This window comes from Cydia amplana, chromosome 11 (assembly GCF_948474715.1).
Source record: "Cydia amplana chromosome 11, ilCydAmpl1.1, whole genome shotgun sequence".
Lineage (NCBI taxonomy): Eukaryota > Metazoa > Arthropoda > Insecta > Lepidoptera > Tortricidae > Cydia > Cydia amplana.
This window is the reverse complement of record NC_086079.1, coordinates 2,947,566-2,973,861: the sequence shown is the minus strand read 5'-3', so window position 1 is coordinate 2,973,861 and position 26,296 is coordinate 2,947,566. Positions and strand designations below refer to the sequence as shown.

General features: G+C 40.5%; 2 protein-coding genes across 3 annotated transcripts in view; one reads left to right on the top strand and one right to left on the bottom strand.

Annotated features, from left to right (window-relative positions):
- LOC134651993 (E3 ubiquitin-protein ligase znrf2) overlaps nucleotides 1–2,316 on the top strand; it is a 191,615-nt gene extending 189,299 nt beyond the window's left edge. For both annotated transcript variants that reach the window (XM_063507143.1, XM_063507145.1), the window contains exon 4: nucleotides 2,136–2,316. In XM_063507143.1, the coding sequence (XP_063363213.1) occupies nucleotides 2,136–2,193 (58 nt within the window). In that variant the 3' untranslated portion in view covers nucleotides 2,194–2,316. The remainder of the gene's footprint in view (nucleotides 1–2,135) is intronic.
- A 7,359-nt stretch (nucleotides 2,317–9,675) lies between these two features.
- LOC134652018 (protein virilizer) lies at nucleotides 9,676–25,626 on the bottom strand. The gene is made up of 9 exons (XM_063507171.1): nucleotides 25,450–25,626; nucleotides 25,083–25,374; nucleotides 18,953–23,712; nucleotides 18,393–18,641; nucleotides 17,057–17,183; nucleotides 14,808–14,940; nucleotides 12,593–12,703; nucleotides 10,919–10,989; nucleotides 9,676–9,760 (listed from the first exon to the last, which is right to left on the bottom strand). Exons 1-9 carry the CDS (start codon nucleotides 25,510–25,512, stop codon nucleotides 9,696–9,698), a joined length of 5,871 nt encoding a protein of 1,956 aa, XP_063363241.1. The 5' UTR covers nucleotides 25,513–25,626; the 3' UTR covers nucleotides 9,676–9,695.
- Nucleotides 25,627–26,296: the final 670 nt, after the last annotated feature.

Sequence of the window (26,296 nt, the reverse complement as noted above, 5' to 3'; positions counted from 1 at the left end):
ACTACTTACTAGATCTCGTTCAAACCAATTTTCGGTGGAAGTTTACATGGTAATGTACATCATATATTTTTTTTAGTTTTATCATTCTCTTATTTTAGAAGTTACAGGGGGGGGGACACACATTTTACCACTTTGGATGTGTCTCTCGCGCAAACTATTCAGTTTAGAAAAAAATGATATTAGGAACCTCAATATCATTTTTGAAGACCTATCCATAGATATCCCACACGTATGGGTTTGATGAAAAAAAAATTTTTGAGTTTCAGTTCGAAGTATGGGGAACCCCAAAAATTTATTGTATTTTTTCTATTTTTGTGTGGAAATCTTAATGCGGTTCACAGAATACATCTACTTACCAAGTTTCAACAGTATAGTTCTTACAGTTTCGGAGAAAAGTGGCTGTGACATACGGACGGACAGACAGACGGACAGACAGACAGACATGACGAATCTATAAGGGTTCCGTTTTTTGCCATTTGGCTACGGAACCCTAAAAACACGTCCTATTCGATAGGTACCTGAGGTACCGCTTATCCTTTTTGGAGACTTATGGAAAAGGTGGTAATTAACTGTCACGAAATGGGCAATTCGGCAGTACAACCTGCTCTAATTTTTGCGACGTCTTAATGCTCATCCAATACAAAACTAAATGATTTCTTACGGGTTTTATAACGCTGACGTAGATGTACGGTTGCGATTCTAATTGATTTAGTTCTCACTCAAATCAGGCGCCTCGCAAAGACAATTTGTGAAAATGTATTAGATTCAATCAATCACGTTGATCTGTCTGTAAAACCCTTTAAATGAATAAAAGATGCAGACGGATTCACTAAACCACACTCCAGATTCGTACTTAATCGATTTAGATGAATTTTATAGTTTGAGTGCCGGGAAAGGACATAGGATTATTTAATCAAAGTAACCATTATTCCACGCAAACACTTTCATCATTTATAAACTGAAATACGAGTAGATGTCAAAAAACACATAAGTAGTAGGTACTTACCTATACGTAAGAAAATGTGACCGAGGCCTCCAGTGGTGCCCGTAGCCTTACCACGTGTCAAACTGACATATTCGCTTACGTCTGCGTGACTTTACTTTCTATATGTCGGCGGCCGATCGTAAGATCAGACAAATAGTGAAATCCCTAAGAATAACATTAACGCGAGTACGAGGGAGATGCATAGAAAGTAAGTTACGCACACGCTAGCGAATATGTCATTGCCAAACTGGTGGCAGCCGTACAGGGCTGGGATCGAATCAGTTTAAGTTTCAGTTTATAATTTAGTCAACATTGACGTAGGTATATCTCAGGACTGGCCTTACGGGCAATAAGAATGGGGCCAATAAAGCGGTGTGACACCGCTACAACGCGATTGGTTGATGAGTTCGCATCACGCGCGCGATTGGTCGCAACTCGTTGCGTTAGACTGCACGATTGGCTCGAATTTGTGAGTGACATCGCTGAACTAGTGCCCGTAAGGCCCGTCCTGAGATATACGTCAATGTTAATCAAATCAAAATAATTTGGTTTGTTCCCTAGAAAAACATCTGCACTTTCAAAAATTAGCTGGCAGCCTAGCCGGTAGATGCATTTACCTAATTGCGAGTGCAGTGCAGCCCCTTGTAAAAGTGCACTCGGTGCATAAAGGCCGTGTTTAGCCCGCGAGCCCTCGACCTAGTTCAGGTTATCGGCCCTTTCGAGAGGCCTTTGTTCAGAGATGAGATTTCAGTGCCCGTGCATTTTTTACTAAAGTGTCATTCTATAGAACTTGCTAACTACCTATGTAAACAAACCGCCATATTGAAACTGTCAAAAAACATGAATGTACTAGAGACTTTTGTTTACATAAGTAGTTAGCAAGTTCCATAGAATGACACTTTAGCTAGCGGTACCGACGATAGTTACTTTTAATTTACAATAAATAAATATTTGGGTAATTTCAAATATAGAGTAATTCTCTCATCATTCCTTTCCATCTTCCCATCAATAGGTGACAATAGGTGTTTCTCGTATAGTATTCAATTGTTTCCATTTTTTGTCAATTTTCTTAAAATAATCTATATTGTTCCGTTTTGTTGTATGATTTCTGTTCTGCTATATCACTAATATAATGTATTTTCCATTCCAGATGTATAGACCAATGGTTCGATGTGAACAGATCGTGTCCGGAGCACCCCGGCGACTAGTCGCCGCCCGCCCGGACCCACAGTGCCATGCGCTAGTCGCGAGTGATACTTTTATACAATGAACAGACTGCGGCGAACGCCATGTAAATATATTATGCTAGTGAGATGTTTTACCAATTAAAAGTAAAAATTAAAAAATAAACGGTGCGTCCAGATCTGGCGAATGCGCGGTGCGCGCCATTTTGGAAAAGGGTCGCTAGAGTTGTACCAAGCTAAATCTAGGTTTAGCACGGGTGCGTAACGACAGGGTGTGTAATTGTGTATGTACCGACTACCTAAAAATAGTAATTTAAGACATTCAGTGCCAGCGCTTGCTAAGCGCTACGAGCGTAGCGTAGCCGATAAAATGGTATCATCTTGGGTCGTCCCATTCGTTTTTTGTCAAGTTCTTAAATTAGTCATAATCTGCTTTCGTCACTCATTCTACATTGAAAGCCACCGACGATTGTGACGAATGTAGAATGAGTGACGAAAGCAGAATAGGACTAATTTAAGAACTTGACGAAAAACGAATGGGACGACCCAAGATGATACCGATAAAATGGGAAAAACCATATGTAGCGAAAAGCGACTACGGATAGTGCACCCGCCTGGGTTGCTGGCAGTGAACGCGTTAACGTAAAGGAAAGGCCCCTTTTTGCTATTATTTGTCTTGTAATCTATTTTTTGTAGAGATACGAGTTGATAATTGTTTGACCTTTAAGATGGTTCTGAAGACTTTTTACGATGTGGTCATTTCTGTGTTTTGCGGTTAACTTAACAATTGCTTTGTATTCTTAAGTGCGTACTTCACAGCGTTGTGAAGTGGATTGGCCAAAAAGAAAAACGAAACACTAATAGCTCGCACGCGCGAATTAACGAACGCGATAGACTACCCATTATTTTCTAATTAGTACAGTTAGAAAAAAACCGGCCAAGTGCGAGTTGGACTCGCGCACGGAGGGTTCCGCACCATCAACAAAAAAATAGAGCAAAACAAGCAAAAAAACGGTCACCCATCCAAGTTACTGACCCCGCCCGACGTTGCTTAACTTCGGTCAAAAATCACGTTTGTTGTATGGGAGCCCCACTTAAATCTTTATTTTATTCTGTTTTTAGTATTTGTTGTTATAGCGGCAACAGAAATACATCATCTGTGAAAATTTCAACTGTCTAGCTATTACGGTTCGTGAGATACAGCCTGGTGACAGACGGACGGACGGACAGCGGAGTCTTAGTAATAGGGTCCCGTTTTTACGGAACCCTAAAAACGGGTAGTCTCTCTCGAACGTGAGATACAGTTAAGGCGCGCACGTGCTAAGCTTACTGCACGGATTTTACTGTGAAAGTGAAAGTACCGTGAAATTCTTATAAAAATTTGACATTAATAATAAAATTTTCACTTCAAAATTTGTGCAGAGTCTTATTTTGACGGTGCGAGAACTCGCATGTTTCATTACATTGCGTTATTTAATCGGTCGGCTCATTGATATAGTATAAAGAACTGGATACCCAATCAGCCGCCAAAAATGGCCCCACAAAAGTGATGTCAAAACAGATCATGCATCACTTTTTCGTTTAGTCTTGTTTGAAACGCTCAAATGTGAAGTTGTCAACAATTACGAAATGTGCCGTTAAAATATGTAAAAATAACAATGATAAAACAAGGAAAAAGGATGGAATGTATTTCTTTCGGTTAGTTCTTTGGATAGCATTACATAATTTATGTAATCTGGTGGTAATTTTATGGTTTTAAATAAATTAATTTGTTAGTACCAAAGAAGGGATGTCAAGGAACAAAATTCTATTGAGTCGATGTGAGGTCAATATTTTTTTATATTTTTATATGGAATTCATAAGAAATAATATTATGTTTAAATTGAAGATTTCCAAGAAAACCTATGCGACGTGCAAAGTGGACTGCTTTTTAATTATAGCAAGAGATAGGGGTGATGCAGTTTTAAACAAGGCAAAACGGCACTTGTGTGTTTGGTCCATTTCCCTGTTTCCGACATATACACCACCAATAAGGGCTTATATCGACTAACTGTAAATGCTAAACCTGTCGGAACACAGTGACAACCACAGGATTTTTTTTTATAAAGTATAGGTAGACTTTATAAAAAAAATCCAATCAGTATCTAAATGTCCCCGTGCACCCGTGCTATGAGTAAATGTAGATCTTAAATACACAGTTATTTAATAAGTAGAATTTATTTCAAGGACATTAGTATTTCAAGACGTATACTTACGAATTAAAAATTTAATTTGTTTGAATTTGAACCACGAATTAATTTTATTTGAGCTCCCGATTAAATTAAATTTGTTTTATTTATTACTTCAATTTTAATATTTTCCTGTACAGTAATACATATTAAAGTGTACCAAAGTGACTCCATTCGTTCATTATTCTCGTTTGACGTTGTTTGACGTAAATACGTTACGTTTAGTGCCATCGGACTAAATTTTTTAACAGTGTTGGTACTTATGTTTGCAAATTTGACACTTAATGCTTACGACATTAAGCTCTTTTCTGTACGAAACATTTATCTTGACTCAAAATTTACGTAAGCGTTTTTATCATCAATGCAAATGGTGCGAAACGTCATTGGGATCCACATTTCTTGACGTTTTTGTTCTGCTTTGTGTGTCTATTTCTTTTATATTAAGTCAGTGGGTCGGCTGAATTGATGTAACCTGACTGGTCCGCAATGTAACTAATATCGTATACGAGTTCGCGCGCCGTCTAAATGAGCCCTTAGTGTAAGGCCTGAGTGGACGCTCGAAGCGGAGCGTTCGGCGGGGCGTGCAGCGTGGCGTCGGGCTCACAAGTAATTTGAGCAGCGTGCACTAAGGCCGCTCCTATACGCTTGCATTTGTTTAACATGCACGCCGCACGCCCCGCCCCGCTGCACGCCCAACTCGAGCGTCCACACAGGCCTTACACTTAGACGGACTTTAATGCTACCGTGCATTTCGCATGTGTGTAATCGGTTCGCGAATGACGCGCGAACGAATTCGGCAGGTCTGGACTGACCCAAAGACAATTATAGTAATGGGAAATTCGCGGTGAAGTTTTAATTTTAAATGTGAAAATGTAAATTTTACAAAGTTACTCTTTAGTTGAAGGCATTATGAAATTGAGTGATATAATTGTTTTTATTTTATATTGTATGTATAAGCGTTGGTGGTCTCTCGGGCTGTGATTAGGTTTTAACCTTTTGACCGCCCTGGTTTATAGTGAGTGCATTTGGTGTCGATATGACGTCGCTGGGTAAATTTTAGAGCGTTTTGTCCTATTTTCTATCAAATCTAGTTAATTCGTGTGGAAGTTTATCTCATACTACAATTGACGAACTGATCAACGTCAATCCGCAGTAAAACCCCCCATAAAATTTAGCGAATGTTTAACGGTGACACAGTTTAGTGCAACCGAACCTTAATCTCAAATCTACTTCTTTCTTGTTTTTTTTTAATAAAAACCAAACGTTTAATATTTCTTTATTGAGAAGGCAAATAAATCGCTTTGATTTAACCAATGACGTCTAAGTAGTCTAACTTTCAGGCTTGGTTTTGTAAAGATTACTTAGGTATTATAATTTGTTTATTAATTATGTCATAAAACATACTATATAGGTAATATTTAATAATTGCTTGGTTTTACGAAGGTATGTTACTCCTTATTTCAATCTCGACAAAAATGTACTGTATATTCATTGTTGTGAAAAAGGTTTAACAAATCTTTTTAAAAACAGCTCCAAGTAGGGTTGCCAGATGGTCGGGATTCGGCGGGATTCTCCCGATTTTTAGCATGTGTTCCCGATTCCCGACAAAGTGAAAATTGTCCCGAAAAACAGCATCACGTTATAAAACAATAATTTCAAGTTCCGAACTGTCGTCGAGCGACCTGCATCGAGCCGTCAGCGCGCGCGCGGGGCACGCGTGGCGAGATTGAGCAGAGCAGCTGACGTAGTGCCAATAATGTAAAATATCGTTGTTTTTAATACAGTTAATTTAATTTGAATGGGTTTTTTCCCGACTTAAGGCCCAAAATCCCGAAATTTTGATATTTTTTCCCGATAATAGCGCCTTTCGATCTGGCAACCCTAGCTCCAAGCTATTAATCTTTATAAAACCGACCCTAGAATGCTTAGGGCGACGCACCATCCCACTAACCCGGGGTTAAGCGGTTAAATTGTCAAATTGTACTCGTAACCATTGTTTCAAGGTTTAACCGGTTAAGTAACTCCGGGTTAGTGGAATGGTAAAAGTGGCGCATAGAATTATAAATTAGGGCGGTTATAAGTTTCAGAATTATAACTTAGCTCCCTTAACACCTAATTTTAATATAATACGCCTTAGTTAATATTATAACCTATATAGTCCGAGAGACCAGAACTTAGCTCTTACGCTATAGTGACACCTCCCCCGGTTCCGTGCAGGTGACATATCTGTTTCTTAAGCTTATATATAATATATGATTTAATTTTTCATCTTGATAATAAAGTTGATTTGTTTCTAAATTTTCCCATTTTGTTTTTATTTCCCGGAGTTGCGTGGTGAAATATAGTTTGATAAGAATTGTTGTTTCATTTTAGATATCACCTGAACTACAGAATAAATAATAGTACTAGGTACAAAAGATTCACTCTTTAACAAAACGCGTCTATTACGACAGATATGACCGCTAGGTGGCGCAAGAGCGAGAAGGCGTCCGTTCCGTAGCGGTGCGTGGCGACTACTATGGCACAGAATAAGTAATAGTATTATCATACAGAACGTACACGCACCGCCCCGCCCCGGCTCGGATTACCTCGCCCCGCGACAGGCCGCGACATGAATACTGAGAGCATGTCAGGATTCCGTCAGAAACTCAATGACGCGTGTACAGACGTGCCGCGCACACATATAAACACAAATCATTTTTGATGTATGGCGTGTCCGCCCTGTGACTATGGCTAGACACCAAAATTGGTATGGGCCGCATGTACTTGTAGTGACACGACAAAATCGCGGAGTGAGCCACGCTTGTCTAAACTAAAATAAGTTTTTGGCAAAAATTTCATTTTTGGACAAGCTTTTGTCGCTGACTGTACTTCTCTTACGACAGACAACTAAATACTCATCGAGACAATTCTAAAAACCCCTAACACAATTAGGTTGCGTTGTTTCATCACAGAGTGCCTATGGCCACCTCCTGTCTCCATCATCAGATCAGCTCGATGGTACCATAATATTGCATTGTCACCCGACTTACATATGCAAAATTTCAGCTCAATCGGAAACCGGGAAGTGGATCAAATTTAACTTGTAAGATTGACAGACAACGGGACAGGTGAAACTAAATAAAAGCTTGTAATAACCCCTTAGGTCGCATGGTCCGATTGACTAGTCCGATCAATCGGAATACGAATATTTTTTTTTCCTGTTGGCTCGATTGATCGGACTATAAGAACTTCTCAAATCCTGTCAGTCCTACTATCGGAGTAATGGGATTTTAAAAGTTCGTCTAGTTCGATCGATCGAACCACGAGGTTGTTTTTTCTTCCTGTTGGATCGATTGATCGGACATAACCGTAGACTTGATATTTTGCTAATTCCGGATGACACATAAATGTTATCTAATCTTAACTCATTACTAGACACTGGCATTTGATAAACTTTTCTATATTTTATTTGATGCGATGTCAGTTCATAATGTCAACATCTGATCAATGTTGACGATTGCTTCGCGGTTGAAGTACTCCCGATTCCATATTTGCAAAAAGCTATGATGTTATCGAAATACAACTTTTACCTGCCACCAAATTCACGAGTGTGCCGCGAACATATGGATGCCGAAAACTGGGACTGTATCATTAACGCTAGTACTGCTGTCACGAGTTTCAACGAAACTCACACATCAGACATAGTACAAATATATAAGAGTGTTCTGCAGTTAGCACAAATCACTGTAGCATCTGCCTTAGAGTAAAAATAAACTATTATCAAAGAATATGCCTATTATTTCAATATATAAAATTTACTAATTCTAATTCACACCGAAAACAGGCCAAATCCATGGCGGTTTTTAGAGAATAAGGGCTCTTAAGATTATTTGTTAGATATTTCCCTTGAAATCACTATTTCGTGGTAGTAAAATTCCGCGTCGAAAGTGAGAAAACACTTTTGAGATGTTGGTAGAATACAAAATTAACCATAAAACTACCGGTCGGACAAACAGGAAAAATAAAAATTGTCTGATCGGATTAAGAGGATTTTTCAAGCTCTCGTGGCTCGATCGATCGAACTAGACGAACTTTTAAAATCCCATTACACCGATAGTAGGACTGACAGGATTTGAGAAGTTCTTATAGTCCGATCAATCGAGCTAACAGGAAAAAAAAATATTCGTATTCCGATTGATCGGACTAGTCAATCGGACCATGCGACCTAATACTCACTGTCCATCGGTGGACCTTATGACCTTTGTAATAAAGTTTACGATGGTACAGGTCGACTCACAAGAGCTGGCACGAATGGAATGAATGAAAATACATGTGTGTATTCCAATAAAATGGGGAACCACCATTTCATTTATTTCTTAGGTGTCTATTACCTTTCACTTATAATGAAAATGAAAACAAGTATTTCCTAGCAACTTAATCAGTGCAGTTGAATTACATAATAGATCGTCGTAGCATTTGTAGTCAGAATAGGGTTGCCAACTATTTTTTGGTGGAATATAGTATTTTCCAGAATAAGACATCAAAAATATAGTAATTTCAAAAAAATATAGTACTTTTAGATAAAATAGTAAACTTAAGTGTAAAATACGTTTAATCGGAAATATAGTATTTTAGCGTAGGTACTATATATTTTTCCAAAATTATATAGTATAGGGAGCCAAAATATAGTACAATACTATATAATATAGTACGGTTGGCAACCCTAAGTCAGAGTCATAATCATAATAAGGTAAACGTACCGGTGCTCGACGCCACAGTACACTAAGAACAGTAGTGAATCTAAGGCCGCTCGGCAAGTTATTTACCTACTCTTGCGTTGACGCTTAGGGTTGTCACTTTTATTTTTAGTTAAATATTATTTGCGTATTATGAGTCGCACTAGGTTTCTATTTATATAATATAATGAAATGTTCTACCAATTCATAAATGAGGTATAAATTAAGGCCGGTAAGAGCAGGTAAATGCGAGCGTACTCGAATGCGCGCGATCACAGTCGCGGTACGGCCCACACTGCCGCCACCGTATTCCCCCGTATATTATGCGAATGTGTGCGTGGCAGCGCGTGCGTACACGGCGCCCGGCGCGCACGCACACATTTAAGCCGGCAGCGGCACATTTCTATGAAGATTCACTACTGTTCTTGTACTGTGTCGACGCGGTCACATGCCATCTTGAAACTTAAGTCATCGTCAATACAGGTTACAGCAGGGTGTCATCTATTGGGTATTAGCATGTCGAGCACTAGTACATTTACCATATATATTACATATTAGTAAGTGTCCGTGTGCGTAGCGGTTACCGCAGGAAGGCGCGGTGTCGCGGGCCGCGCTGCATACGCGCGCCGCCCCAACCCATGGAGCCTAAACAAAGTAAACTTTATTAGGTTAATCATTATCATTATAGAGTTTCAAAGCAATCAGACTTGGGTCCTCCTTTGGAACCAGCGGACGATTAAGACGATTAAAATTTGGGAGGGATTGTCCTGAACAGATTCCCATGATCCTTACTTAATTTCATAGATTTTTGTTATGACACTTAAGACAGTAAAAAGTTATCGTGGAAAAACAGAAAATTCTGCTGAAAACTGTCCAACTACAAATATTGCGTCGTCCACTGTGCGTCTTTCAGAAATCGGGAGACATAAAAATGCTCTTCTTGAAGTCGGTTAAAAATAGTGGCAGAGGGCGCCACTATTTCATGTTGCGACTCTTTCTGATTTTTGCTATGAGCTATCAATGATAATCTAATTTATTTATTTATTTTTACTGATGTAAAAAGTAATGAAATAAATGCATTTGTATTTGTATTTGTAAAGTTTATTGCACAAAATACAAATAAAATGTACAAATGGCGGACTTAATGCCTAAAGGCATTCTCTACCAGTCAACCATAGGGCTAAACAGAGATGTAATAAAAATGGTGCATCAAAACCCTTACGGCTTGGCCACGACATTGAGCGACTTGCGACGGTGGCAGCGATAACCATAGGTAGGAGCGAGACAGCGATCGGACCTTTTGTTCCCACCTATAGTTGTCGCTGCCGCCGTCGCAAGTCGCTCAATGTCGTGGCCGAGCCGTTAAGGCCTAAAATTGTGCCCCTAGGTTAGGCAGCTAAAGTGTCATTCAATAGAACTTGCTAACTGTGTAAACAAACCACCATACTAAAATTGACACTGTCTGTCTGAATGTCAAATTACTAGTAACTTTTGTTTACGGGTGGATCAACTATTTCTTGTTGTTATTCTGTCCGGTCAGCCAAGAGACAGTAGTAGCATAGTTTGTTAGAAGACATCGTACACCACCTTCTTCTGACACGTTTGGTAGACGACCCTCAATGGACAGGGTTTATAAGTATCACAAAGAAGCGTGTTTGGTGAGTTTAAATGCCTAAAAATCAGATTTTAAAGAGTGACCCCGGAGAATGTAACCATGGCAACGAGTGACAAGAAAAAGTTGATTCACCCTAGTAAGTTCTATTGAATGACACTTTAGATCTAGATGTGAACGTTTATACTTACTCATCATATACTGCGCGGGAGGGAAGTGGCCGAAATGAGACGCGCCCATCTCCCAGGCGCCGCGACCGCGCCTGCTCAACACAATTTACTTAAGAGCCAACAGGAGCTAAGATTTAAATATTTTAGGTAAATATACCCGTCTCGCTAACGGAAGCGGCTCCTAAAACTAGTGCGATAAGGACAAGGCGAAAAATCCTGCATAAAAATCTCAAAAATCGAGGTTTCGTACTCGACTGTTTCCTCCTCCAAAACTTAACCAATCGTAACCGAATTTGGAAATCTAAATGATTATGACATTATCTGTGTCGGACCGTTTTGCTTTTTTGACTCATAGATGTCAGTTTTGAATAGCACGTCTCTCATTGCGGCATAATCAATTAGGCCATTTTGGCCATTTTTGAAGGGCTCTAGCGCGTTAAAAAACAAAAATATCAAAAAAAGCAATACGGTCCGACACAGATATTGACAATATTAATCTGTGTTGAAAAAAATCATTGCTCTAGCTTCAAAACCCACGGAGGAAACAGTCGAGCACGTTTGTATGGAGAAATGACCACTCCTGTTGGCTCTTAAATATTTAACGAAAATATATCGATGGACATGTGTAAAGTCTTAATTGGTAATTATTAGAGAGTATGACACGCTCGTACAGTATGCATGAATAAATAATAATAATAAATAAATAATAAATATTATAGGACATTATTACACAAATTGACTAAGTCCCACGGTAAGCTCAAGAAAGCTTGTGTTGTGGGTACTCAGACAACGATATATATAATATACAAATACTTAAATACATAGAAAACAACCATGACTCAGGAACAAATATCTGTGCTCGTCAGACAAATAAATGCCCTTACCGGGATTCGAACCCAGGACCGCGGCTTCACAGGCAGGGTCACTACCCACTAGGCCAGACCGGTCGTCAAATGAATGATCGTACAGTATCAAATCAATAGTAATAATGTGGTTATTCTGGTTGTCAAAAGTTCACTATGGCACACACCAAAATTGGTGTGGGCCGTATGTACTTGTAGCGACGCGACGAAAGCGCGGAGTGAGCCACGCCTGACAGCTCACACATAAACTAATATTTGATTTGATGCGGTTAATACAGTAATAATAGCTCAGACGGGCTACCGCGAAAACCGATTTTCGCAAATTGCGTTTTCTTTTACTCCAGAGCAGCGGTCGGCAACCTTTTAGCAGCCAAGGGCCACATAGTAGGTAACGAAGTTGACGCGGGCCGCACTTTGTTAATATTGATGACTAGACTAGACATTGTCGATTGTCAATACTACATACAAAATAGACAGGGAGGCTCGCGGGCCGCAAGTGACAGGTTCACGGGCCGCGGGTTGCCGACCGCTGCTCCAGAGAAAAATACCCTCAATTTGCGAAATTCGGTTTTCGCGGTAGCCTCTCAGAACCTTGGAGGATACAACTAAACGGAGTAGCCATTAACAGGCTTTCCCCTCTGTCGAAAATAGGCGGCCAACGGTCATACACAATGTATGGACTGACGTTTATCTGACATGGCTATTTTTACGTTACGCATACATTTGACGTTCCCCTCCCCCGCAAAAATCGGCAGACTGTTTTGTACAGAAAATTACAGACATGGCGTCTCCGTTTGATTATATCCTCCAAGCTCAGAACACAAACACTCACAGATGTCGGTAGTGCGCGGGTCCCTGATGGGCGGGATGCGGCGCGTGCGCATGCACGGGCGCGGCCGAGGCGAAGCGGCCGCGGTCCGGCGCTGCGCCGCGCCGCATGCCGCTGCAATAGGAATGATGACACATGTTGAATTTTATAACAAAATCTAGTAAAATAGATACAATAATGTGGATATTAAAATAAAATATTGAAAAATTACAAAAATACAGGACCTGAAAGCAGGGATCGGATACCGGTATTTTTTGTATGGGAACGGAAACGGTATTTTTTCGTTCTTTGCTAATTACTTCATTTCTAATTGGGCAATCTAATAATACGAAGTCGTAACCTAAAAACACAACTGAGTCCTACATTTCGAGTATAAAACAATTCGAAAAATATGGTTATTTCTAAGTTTTTGCAAAAAACCGGTTTCGATCCCTGCCTGAAAGTTTCTAAATTTAAGTTTTTTTTAACTTCCAAAAACGATAAAAGTAAGGGTACCATTTGATTCCTTACATTTCATCCAAAAAAATATTGTATAGCAACTATATACATAAACGTAATATTTCACCGACAAAAACGCAATTTTCTTGTTTTGTCCATACTACAAGATGGGCTCCCAGAGACCTTGACGTCACGGCCCTTGGCCGTTTTGTATAGGGCGTTTCGCGAGTGAAGTGCGACTGTCGGCCTTTGACTACAATTTCTGACTTTTGTGTTACTTTAATACAATAGGTCTCATATATAGACATTTGATCCTAAAAACAAACCCGATCGATTAATACCATAAATGAAAATTAGTCATGTAGCCTATTATATACCTACATTATGTTACTAGCTTTTGCCCGCGACTTCGTCTGCGTGGAGTTAGTAATTGGGTAGCTTATTTTTACCCAATCTGCTTTTTAACGATTGCCCATACACACTTTTTCACCCCCTTTAAGGGTGATTTTTGGGATAAAAACTACCCTATGTCCTTCCCCGGGACTCAAACTGTCTCCATACCAAATTTCAACTAAATCGGTTCAGCGGTTTAAGCGTGTAGACGTAACAAACAGACAGACACACTTTCGCATTTATAATACTACTAAATAATAGTACTCAGTACAGAAGACTCACTCTCTAACAAAACGCGTCTGTTACGATCAGCATAGATATGGCCGCTAGGTGGCGACAGCGCCACGCGCGGCTTATGGCTTTCCCCAAAATTGGGGCCGAACGGATGTACTTTTAGCTACCTGTAGCAAAGCGACGAAATCGCGGAGTGAGACACGCCTGCTAATACTAGCTTTTGCCCACAACTTCGTTTACGTGGAAATAGTTCCAGCAGTATATAGCGCCTGAATAAAACTAATGGCAATAATTTGGAGTACAGTATCCTTCATTGCTTTCACCAATTAACAGGCGTTTTATTACTTTTCTAATTTCCACCCTCCTTCCCCGGGATTCAAACTATCTCTATGCCAAATTTAAACTAAATCCGTTCAGCGGTTTAAGTGAAGAGGTTTCGCATTTATAATATTAGTATGGATTAGTATGGAAATATGTATAATATAATTGAATGCACTCTTGGCATCAGCACCCGAGTGCGACCTGTTTGCGTGGCGTTGGGTGTCTGTGAGAAATGAATGCCTGAGGCCTACATCCGTTAAGGTGTAATTGTGGATGTGATAAGGGACTATAGTGATTTGTCATTGTTTGTTTGTACCTGATTGTTATTCGTAATAGTTAATATCTGGGTGACCGAGCTTCGCTCGGAAAACATATAATAACTCGGAAATGCGCGTTTTCTCAGAGATAAGACCTAGCTAGATCGATTTTTCGCCCCCGAAAACCCCTATATTCCAAATTTCATCGAAATCGTTAGAGCCGTTTCCGAGATCCCCGAAATATATATATATGTCACCGTAAAATTGTAAACACTCGTCAGATTATAATCCGCTAGTTACATTATAAACTGACGGTAGGGAGATTATAATCTAACCTAACCTACGTTAGATTATAAACTAACGGGTTCACAATTTTACGGTGACATATATATAAATAAAAAAATAAACAAGAATTGCTCGTTTAAAGGTATTAGATGTATAGTTATGTACCTGCTTGGTATATGTTAATGTTAAGTTTCATGGCGCATTGAATCTGTCTGTAAGGTCATGTAAACATTTTAAAAATAAATAAATAACGCGCAAAATATTCAGAGACTACAGGATGAAACCCTTACCGTGCTTGTGGTTTCCCGTAAGGTGGATGGAGCGCCGTAAAGTCGTCGACGTGAAGAGACGGCGGGCGGGACGTGTTGGGTGGTCTAGAGCGGAACGCGTCTGCGCCCTCGGGTCGGACACGGGATAAAGCCACTGAAATATAAGAAACAAGCGTGATAAGATTGTCGTAGACTTTTAGAATTTTGATACGGGAAATTCCGGGAGCTGGAGCCGATACTGCGAGGCGGTTCTAAAAGGAAATTTATACTCGCAGATGACTTACCCCGTTCGTCCGTAGTCCTTGTCCACTAAATCTTGGCGGTTTCTTGTTACGAGTATTAATATGCGGCGGGAGCGATATTTAGCGGGTTATAATTATATTTATATGCGGAAAGGCGGAATAATAAATTAAATCGTTTCTGTGTATCTTTGCGGTAATTATTTTAAGAATGAAGTCTGTTGTCAGTATCTCAATATGTCAGCGTCATGTCTAGGTGGCCAGTCACCGTAGAGTTTTCATTTTAATAAAGGTCGAAAGGGAATTTTGGCGCAGTAGCGCCACCAAAGCGTTTTGAATGATACACGGTTAGTTTCACTAGACTTATATCGACCGGGATATAAACCGTGACACAAACAAGACATCCTCCAGACTGAGCATACTAGCGCTACCCCCTCTGCCACAAATATACGATAGTTTTACTCAATTTTAGAGTTAAAGTATCTTTGTGTGACGTCCGTGTCTTTGAACGGACCAATCACGGCACGGGATTCGCTCACCTCGTCCCCCGCACCCCAGTATTTTTGGCAGCATCGGTTTCATGAAATAATTGCTCTAAACTCCGTCTAGAGGATTCCTAGTCTATGGAACCGTGATTACCTTTTGCATTCGATATCGGGAGCTCGAAAACAATACAAAAGGTAATCACGGTTCATATCCCGGCCGATATAAGTCTAAGAAATAAGCGGTTTGGACTTATTTACAATGTTAGTGATAGTAATTGCTACACCTGTTCCAAATTATAGACATCTACGTTAAACGGTCTCTGAGAAAAACGCATTTAACTGATTTACAATGCCGAAGTGATCCCATAGGTGTTCCGTAATCAAAGTACAATCCCCATTTTATAAATTCACTACTACTTTGATCAGTCCGTCAAGCGTGGTTGATGCTAGTCCTTAACACATTAATTACCAGCCAGCCAAACAAGACCAGCCACAAAAAATTCTTCATATAAAAATGTAGTACTACGATCCCAACTATCGGGTCGTCCGGCCTGGGAACGTAATTTTCGGCAGTAAAGGTGTTAAAAACAATACACTCCTTTTTTGGGGCAGTCGTGTAAAATAGTATTTTATGCAACCGTTGTTTAAGAGAGGTCAAAAAAGGCGAGTGGCGTGAGTAACAATTTGAGGCGAAGCCGAACAACGTTGCATACAATACTTTTTCTACGACCAAGCACTTACTTTGAAATAAAATTGAAAATTCAACAAATCTTTTTTAATTCATGAAGTAGCAAAAATGGAGGGTACGGGCGGGAAAGAATGAATGAATGAATGAATTTAAAAAAAACCATGTCTATGGTTCACTTATTTGTCAGAGATGACATTTAAAATAAGGTTGGCAACACTGTATTTCATTCAATATTTTTTAAGTGGTCATACACGAAGTATCGCAAAATCGCCAAAAAGATACTGCGTGTATGCACAAATTCTTTTTTGGGGAATAGACTAAAGACTTGTCTTGACAACTATAAGGTAGGGGTTTAAAGGTGTGTGTACGACCTTTTAAATGACAAATAAAGGTACGGGAGTAGAAAATAGTTATTTGTATAACAAGAGATCAAAGTTTGATATTTCTTCGAGTGCTTATTTTGAGTCCCGTGCAAGCGAAAGATTCTATACTTTTATTTATTATTTAGAATCTTGAGCGTAGTAAGGGACTCAAGAGCGCACGAGATGTAAATAACTTTGATCTCGTGTAGTTCACAAAACTTTTCACCTCAGCAGTGAGAACATATTAGAGAACCCGAAAAATGTATTCCTTCTTCATCACTTACCTATTCACTCATGTTTTCTTAAGATATACCAACAATTAAGTTTTCACCTCAGCAGCTCGAACAAAGGTACTTTGCTACTTAAAAACAGTGAGCAAAATCGCATTTTGCTCACTGAGTGAGCAAAATCGCATATTGCTCATTTTGTATCACTGTTTAAGTAGCAAAGTACCCTTGTTCGAGCCGCTGAGGTGAAAAGAAAATAATCATGTTACCCGGTGGCCGGGGTTCCCTAAGAGGCGCGGGCTGTGCACGGCAGCCGGCCAGACGCCTCACAGCACCAGCCACGTCAGTGCCCGCGCCGACGCAGGAACGCGCTATCTCCATGATATCCACGCACACCTGAAATAAGAAAACACAATTGTGACGTTATCTATGAAAAGGGACCTTATGGTCGATGGCGCTTACGCCATTATTAACGATGCTCCGATATAAATACAATGCCGCGCGACGCTGTGCGGCGTAAGCGCCATCGACAATAAGGTCCCTTTTCATGGATCATGCCCCATTTTAATAAGTAATGGCAGGAATCTGTCAATTTGACAGAAATATAGCGAGAGCGTTATCCAGGATTAGCTTTTCCTGGCCTTCCTCATTAGGTAAGTACCTACAGTAAAACCTATCTTCAGTAGTTGAAAAACAAAGATGATGATGAATATCGTATACCTACATATTCGTACGTTCAAAATGCCTGTTTGGCAATATTTTAAATATTGTTTACTCATATTCATCGTGAGGAAACCTGCATACATCTGCGAAGAAATTCAAAAGGTGTATGTCTGTATGTGAAGTCCCCAATCCGCATTGGGCTAGCGTGGGGACTATAGCCCAAGCCCTCTCGTGCATGAGAGGAGGCCTGTGCCCAGCAGTGGGACGTATAAAGGCTGAATTATTATTATTATTACTCATATTAACTCACATTTATAGACGGACCTATCGCGAAATTTATTTTATTAAAAAATGAATTGAAACACACACTTGTGTGATGGTTTGAAAATATGATGTCTACCCCAAGCTGTTTTATACACTTTTCGTCGGGTAGCTACACAAATCTGTTTTGACATTTTGCTGGGACATCAGTTAGCCGCGACCACGACCAGTGGAACCTGTGCTATGTAAAAAAACGGCCAAGTGCGAGTCGGACTCGCGCACGGAGGGTTCCGCACCATCAACAAAAAACAAAAAAAAAAGCAAAAAAACGGTCACCCATCCAAGTACTGACCCCGCCCGACGTTGCTTAACTTTGGTCAAAAATCACGTTTGTTGTATGGGAGCCCCACTTAAATCTTTATTTTATTCTGTTTTTAGTATTTGTTGTTATAGCGGCAACAGAAATACATCATCTGTGAAAATTTCAACTGTCTAGCTATCACGGTTCGTGAGATACAGCCTGGTGACAGACGGACGGACGGACGGACGGACGGACGGCCGGACGGACGGACGGACGGACGGACGGACGGACGGACGGACGGACGGACAGCGGAGTCTTAGTAATAGGGTCCCGTTTTTACCCTTTGGGTACGGAACCCTAAAAATACTGATATGACTTACCAACTCATTATCATTAACATCCTCTTCCCCCCCAACTGAAGGCAGATTCAACCAATAGCTAGAAGTCAACCTCTCATCACTGGCCTCCCCTATAGCATATATGGTCCTGGCTGCAAACTGAGCTACCAAAGTCTCCGGGGCTGGCAGGATGGTCTCCGGGACTTCGGGGGCTTCTTCGGAAGGCTTCAGTTTTTGGAGACAGGAGGTGATTAGGCTGGCGATTGAGACGTCTTCGTCTTGGGATCGCTCCTGAAAAAAAATTGAACTTGTTTCGTTTTTACATTTCAAAGATTTTCGCTGCTAGTTGAACAAAAATAACTCTGTCAAATGGAGCCAGTATTCCATTTGAGATAAAATTAACCTTATTTATTGTGTGCTTTATTACAAGTACTAAGAATTGTTATCGAAGAAATAAAAAAAAAAATTATAGATCGTATGTACCAGACCAGTACTCAACAGTGAGAAATTACAATCTTAGAAAACTCACTATTACTTTACAAGAGTAAAGAAAAAAATACTAGATACAAATTGACGGTACAGTGGATGTCAAAAACACATACCTTCAATGTTTTCTCCAGCGTGAAAGCAGGATGGTCCTCCTCATTAGCCGTATACCCCACCATATCCGCCACTTCTTCGTCCGTCAACACCCCTTTACGCCCCAAAGGCCCATCACCTTCTTCCGCCTTCAACATCCTTATCAAATCGAAGTACAAACTCAAGCACTCCGCCTTATCTTCCCCAGGACCTTCCAATACCCATCTGAAGAATTTTCCCAAAGCTTCCCTCCTCTTGGTCACAAATTTTCGGAACTGGAGGAACCCGTATTGATGCTCGGTTAAAACGAAGTACGCTCTAAGTACTGCTAAGGCCACTGAGCAAGTTTTTGTCGAAGATTCTAGACAATCTGCTGATGCATCTAAGAATGCTGCTAAAGCTTCTTTTCCGGGGAGGGAATTTGCAAGTAAAATATCTGTAGATGCGTGCATAGGTGTTAATGTGACTTCCACATCGCAGAAGGCGGCCAAAGCATGAGCGGCGAATTCTTGAGCCGCTGCATGCTCATTAGAAGCGTTTGCAAGACTTAAAACTCCACATAACGCCGTTTGGACGTCGGTCGATTTCGGCCCTCCGCTGTTCATAGCATGTAAAACTGCACATTTGACTGGGGCGTGCGAAACTAAGCAAGCTAGGAAACCCATTACTCGGGCAGAGCTAGCTGTGGCTGGTTCACCAGGTTTTAGTTCTCTCGTGACTGCTCCGACTGCGGCCCTAGCGACGGTAGCAGCCGTATTCGGAGCTAAGTCAGCTATCTGAACACACACCCGCCGTAACATATGAACGACAGGCCTGTAAGTCGACATGCAAATGATTTGAACCATGTCAGTCAAGTCATTGGACAGAGCGTGGAGATGCGCCGACCATAAGCGCCTTTCGTTTGACGCGTCCGCTAATTCTCTTTCAGTTGGAGGCGTTTTAGTCTGCATCGGTAGAGGCAAAGGTAAAAGCTCCGAGAAAACCAAAAGTCCAGGTACAAAAGTATAAGGTGCTGTAGTAATGTATGAGATCACTTCAGAGCATAAAGAAGTCCAAGGCCCTCGACGTATTGAGTCTCCGTCTTTCGCGTTGTCAGCTATCGGTTGAGCGTAAGATAGTAAAGCTTTCACAGCCGCTTCTGATGCTTTAGTCGCAGTCCTGTATCCTACTGACCCCACAGGGAATGCCTTGGCAATTCCATAGGTTTTGAGCAACATGGGAGCGGCGGTTAAGTCACGGAATCTTGAGCCGCGGCAACGGACAACTCGTGCTAGCATTTCGTCTAAAAGCCTCAAGCAGGGCAGGAGAATTTGGGCCAGTTGGAGACCTCTAACTGACGCGAAGAATGCCGTATGCATGCTTGGTTGATCAAAATGTAATGCCAAACGATCCAACACTCCAACTAATAACGCAACCCCGTCTAGAGAAAACAGCTGAAGTACATTATACTTGTATTTTAATTCAACATATTCATCGGTGGCAGACTCGCTGGCGATGGATACGTTCGATTCGTAATCCGAAATGCAGAAATGCCGTAAAATCCTTAGACAGGTCATTAATTCTCCAGGCAAATCTGGGACTTGTTCCAACGTGTTTTTAAGTATTTCTACGCATTCACCCATGTCCTCTCCAGTTAGGAGATTGGTCTTTTCGACTGGTTTCAAGTAGGGAATCACTTCTTGGAGAACGCTTGAAACGCTGGGTTCAAATCTATCGTGTTCCTTGGAAACATTTACAAGTCTATTCCCATATTTCTTCAAAAACGGGACACTGGCTGAATACCGAACAGCAGATACTATTAATTCAATAGCATAACCTTTTGCAGGCGACTTTTGCTTAGATAATGAATCACTCCTCTTAGTTTTTAATTCTTTCTCAAATACTTCCATTAGACATTCCGCGTTATCTCCTATAGCAATAACATCAGGGACCGCAGTTCTTCCAATGCTTCCAAAACTTAAGCAGTATAAAGATTGCAGTCTATCTATCAATTCGTTTTCATCCACTTTGCCGGCTTGCAAATCGCAGATGGACTCCAAATAGTATAACGCCTTAAGTCTATAAGCAAGTTCAAGACCAAGTATTTGTAAATCAGTGTAGTTGCTTAAATCATGGGGATAGAGGAACTCATCAGTATTTTGACCGTAGGGTTGGGCTAAGGTCTTGAAAAGCAGTTCGCTCATCTCCATATTTCTATATAAGAAATTCAAGCCATTCTGTGAATGTACCAGTTCATATATCAAGTCGTGTATAGGACTTATGACGACCAAGTTGTTGCAAGTCGTAGGGCACGTTAGTAAATACAAGCAAACTTCAAGAATGTGATGTATGTTGAAGAAATCTAACAAGGTTTCGTTTGAACAATCTTTGCTGATTTCAAATTGAGCAGATACAGGTAAGAAACGTTTTGGTTGAGAAATATGGAAGCATTGTGAACGATACATGTACAGTACTTCCTCTAAGGAGTTGACAATGAAATCGGTATCACTTTCTGATAATTCTGCATCTTCTGTTTGGTTACTTTCCGCAGCATTCTTATTGAAATTCAATACTAAATCATGTAACTTTTCTAATAATTCATAGATATTCAGCTTTTTAATCAAAGCACTGATAGAAAACTTAATTCTGGCCAAAGGATTTGTTTGCATAATAGCTATGAGCGCCTGGTAGCCATTCATAGGTTTGTTATCACTGTCACTTTCGTTTTTATTGAATTTCGGGTAGACTGCCTCTTGCATGAAATGCTCAATGGCAACCTTAGATGACAGACAAGCATTTAGTGCCTTTAAGATCATCAGGCGAATGCTCAAAGCCATGTATTCTTTAGAATACATTTCTAACAGTAACATCTGGACATCTATTCCAGCGTTTAGAAACACTTTGACAACTTGCTCACTGTGCCTGTGGGAAAACAGAGCTTCGGCTAAACGGATGCCACATTTCATATGTCTTATCTTGTATGTAGCTACGTTCTGTGACAATGCGTATTCAAAGTTCAGGCCAATGCGGCAGAATGTCGCTAGAAGATTGTAGATATCTGTAAATTCTTCAGACCCGTCCATACGAACGCTGTTCTTAAAAATCCTCAATACAATATCAGTATTATTGCAAAGATTAGTCAGAGCCGTAGTCAATTGTTCGCACTGATGTACCCATTCTTCTTTTGCCGTATTATCGATTTCAGTGAACGTGTTGGAGAAGAATTTCTGTTCCCTCTTGGTTCCAGCTTTAGCCATTTCTGACATCTTGAATAGATCGGGACTGGCATCGCAGAGTTTGTCAAAACTAGCTGTCATTACATCATTATTTTCATTAGCAAGTTTGTGCACGGCATTCACATGTTGGTACTTCTTCCAATCATTCTTGAATGGGTTGAAGTATTTTATGATGTCGTCGATACCATCATAATCGTTCACATCATAGTCAACGTCCATGTATGGCGCTTCTAAGTCATCACAAATGTCTTCGTCTGAGAGAATTGGTTCAAATTGCTCCGCGTCCATGGAGCGATCTTCCTCAGGATTTCGCGCGGGTGATTCAATAACCTTGGGTGCTGAGGTATCCACTATCTGAACAGTAACTAAACTGGAATGCTGAGGTTCGACATATGGAGGGTTTTCGATTTCTTCCGAAGGACTCCTGATCGGATTCTTATGTCTGTAGGTTGGGTGATAAAAGTCAACTCTTGGGATTTGCTTGCCGCTCCTGTCATATTCCCCGGTTTCTTCAGACCTGATTGAGTTGATGGGACTAGAAGTATCTCCTTCTCTTGGCGATAATGGCCTTCTGCTGCTTTCGCCAGGAGGAGTTCTCGGTCGTTTCCTAGGATCGTCTCGACTAGGAGACCGGCTGCCATAGCTCGAAGTTCTAATTCTGTACGGCGAATGTCTTTTTTTATCGTAAGATGTCTGCTTCTCGTAAGATGGCGCTCTGCGCTCATAGGAAGAAGCTCTTGGCGACTGCCTTTTTTCATAAGACGGTCCACGTTTCTCGTAAGCCAATTTCCTTTCGTAGGAAGGAGCTCTTTTGTCATAAGGCGATCGTCTGTCGTAAGAACCGGAGCGCTTGTCGTAGGAACCGCCACGCGACCGGTCGTACGACGAATCTCTGTGACGCCTATAGTCCTCTTTTTTATAAGAACCTCTGTCCCAGTCGCGATCAGCAGAAGTTCCGCGCAGTCTGTCCCTATCGATGCTCCGAGACCTAGACCTACTGAGTGGTCTATACTCCCCTTTCACAACATACTCTCTCTCCCGACTCCTAGATCTTGAATGGAGTCTATCTATCCTATCTAGATCTCGGCTTCTATCGCGATGTCTCGACGAATCTCGACTTCGACCTCTATCAAGAGATCTCCTACGACTTCTGCCTTCTCTTCTATCCCTGTCTAACTCTACAGATCGGGGGCTACGCCGCATTCTATCTCCCTCACGATCGAGACTCATGCCCCGACGGTCCTTTTCCCAATCATCGTCAATGTGATAGGTTCTTGGGTCCTTCGGAGGTTCATTGTCATAGTAGTCTGTCCGGTAGGGATTGTCATAGTTCTCCGGAGGATAATTGGGTCCATAGGCTTCAGGGTTAGCAGCAGCAGAGCCAGTGTAGGTTGGTATGGGGTTGGAAGCCTCCGGGTTCCAGTCCTGTGGTGGTACGTTGGACACTGAAGGTACTTCACGGGGGATGGAAGGCCTTTGGACTGAGGGTGGGTTTACTCCGACTGGGGTTTCCGGAATCACTTGACTCAAGTTCCCATAGACTGCCAGAGTGATGGTGGTATACCATCCTGGAATAAAAATTGGATATTATACTGATGACAAAACGTGCACATGTACTTGATTGAGCATTCCAAAATATGTATGAAGGATTTTTTGTGTATATAAACAATAAATGTATAAAGCCCCGTCTCCATAGCTTGCCGCGCGATATGGAGACGGGGCTTTACACAATAAATAGTTTGTTAGTCCCACAATAAGTTCAATAAGCTTGTGTTGTGACTGTTATGAGGATGAGACAACAATATTCATGATTTTCGCCAATGGGCAATTCCAAAATAGTGAAAATAAAACACAAATGTTCTATTAGGATAGGAAACATTGTCATTGATAGTGCTATACCACGAAACTAACAAAGACGGTAGATTTCGAAATTTAAACAATGTACAAGAAAATTGAGACTGGAGGAGGCCTATACCCACTAGGGATTCATTAGTAAAACATGTATTATAAGTTTTAGTTTTATTTTAAAATTTTTATGTAAACATTTTACAATGAATAACCTTGCTTTTTTATTCATTTATTTTTTTCACAACAAAATTGGCCTTACTGCATATTTTGTTAATTATGCGGTATTCAGAGGCGGATTTGCCCTAAGGCTAAGTAGGCCCGGGACGAAGGCGGCCAGATATTTGAGGCGGCAGTCTATATGATGGTGCTGAGAAAGGGGCGGCTAGTGCTTACTAGAGGGCCTGGGGCCTGGGGCGGCAAAGACTGTAAGTCCACCACTGGCGGTATTGCACTATCCCCGATGATATTTAGACCTTTTAAAACAATGTGTTTGCTTGTATCAATTTGAGCAACTGACTGCTATCATTACATTAAAAAAATCAGTATACAAAACCAAATTAGCCTAGAGGCCTATAGAATAGCAGAGGATTTAAAAACTTTACCAAAGGACATTCAAACTTATCTAGTAGCCATTCTAAATTAATTCTAACTAATGTTTTGAAATTGATCCCGTAGCATCAAAATGGATTTCTTGACATTACATATAAGACATGCTAAAGGATCTCTAGGCTTTATAGTATAATGCCGCAGATTTTATAGTATAATGTAGTATTTAAATATCGTGACTGTATTACTTTTGCATGCTGCATGGTAGGTCATAAGAATCTAGTCATAGCTATAGGTAGTATTCAATATTTCTATGCCTATTCAGGCAGGATGTGCTGTTCAAAAATTGTTTTTTTACATCTTTATTGTACCACATTCAAGATATAAATAAATGATTATGATTATAGGCGGTATGTTTTGATAGGCCGCTGAAATGCCACAGTATTTAGTGTGTGGTGACTGGTCATTGGCTAATCTTTTACCATTCTGTTCAGGTTCGTAGGCCTTAACTGGCATATTATAAAAAGTATCTCAGAAAAAATACCTCTAAGTACAAGTCCATCAGTAGGAATCCTTGGCTGGTCCAAGTTTGACCCACACTCCATATGAATCTGTCCATTCTGACAGTAGTCCAAGCTCCCGAGCGCCTCAAAAGTGGATGCTCCAGGCTTGCTCAAGTCATTCACGAAGAAATCTATGTGAAATTTCGTCGGGTTCGTTGCCCCCAAACGGACACCGCCTGGAAAATCGCCTTCCACACGGGCCCCCAAAGGAATAATTCGAATTTCTCTCACAAAAACAGACTTCGGAAACTGCACTAAATCTAGATTCAGCTCCTGAAAAAGATATAAAACAAATTAAAAACAAAATAAAACAATAAAAACTTCAGTGGTACAGTGGTTTTTACTAACCTCGCTCGTGTCGTGGGAGAAAGTATCGAAGAATAAAAGATCCGGTTGATCGATTGCGGCCATTTCGGCTTTTTATTGTTATTAATTCACCTAAATTCTAAATCGTAATTATTACACCGGAAAGTAAAGCATTATTTTTATTTTATTATTTTGCAGCGTTCGTGTCTTGCGTCGCGGTAAAGAAGTTTTTTATTTCGCTTCGCTACGCTCAGTGTTGCCAGAGCGCTTCCAGCTTATGTACGGTCGTACGTCAAAAAAGGTACGATTTTGATAAAAAAAGTACGGTTTTTTTTATTAGTATAATTTTCTTACAGAAACAATATTTATATGTGGGTATGTGGGTGGGGGGTATGGTGGGTGGATGAGACATGAGTATAGTTTTCCTGATTGTTACTGACTGACAAATTGATTTGACCAACTAAAAGTGTAGTGTACACGTCATATACTTGGTCAACCAGATCTTGTCAGTAGAAAAAGGCGGCAAATTTGAAAAATGTTGGCGCGAAGGGATATCGTCCCATAGAAAATTTGAATTTCGCGCCTTTTTTTACTGACAAGATTTGGTTGACCAGCTATAGTTAACCAATTTTGTTTGCATTGATATAGATAGGTACATGAAAAATAAAATTTGTCAAGCCATTTCCGTCAGTTGAAAAAATCGGCAAATTAAAAAAAAAAATGGTGCGAAGGGTTATGGTTTAATAGAAAACTTAAATTTCGCGCCATTTTATACTGACTAAGTTGTTTGACGGGCTATAAATGGCCGGGTGAATTTTGACTACCTGAGTTTTGTAATCTGGATAATAATGCCAAATAAAACGAAATACACTCAGATGAATAAGTAACT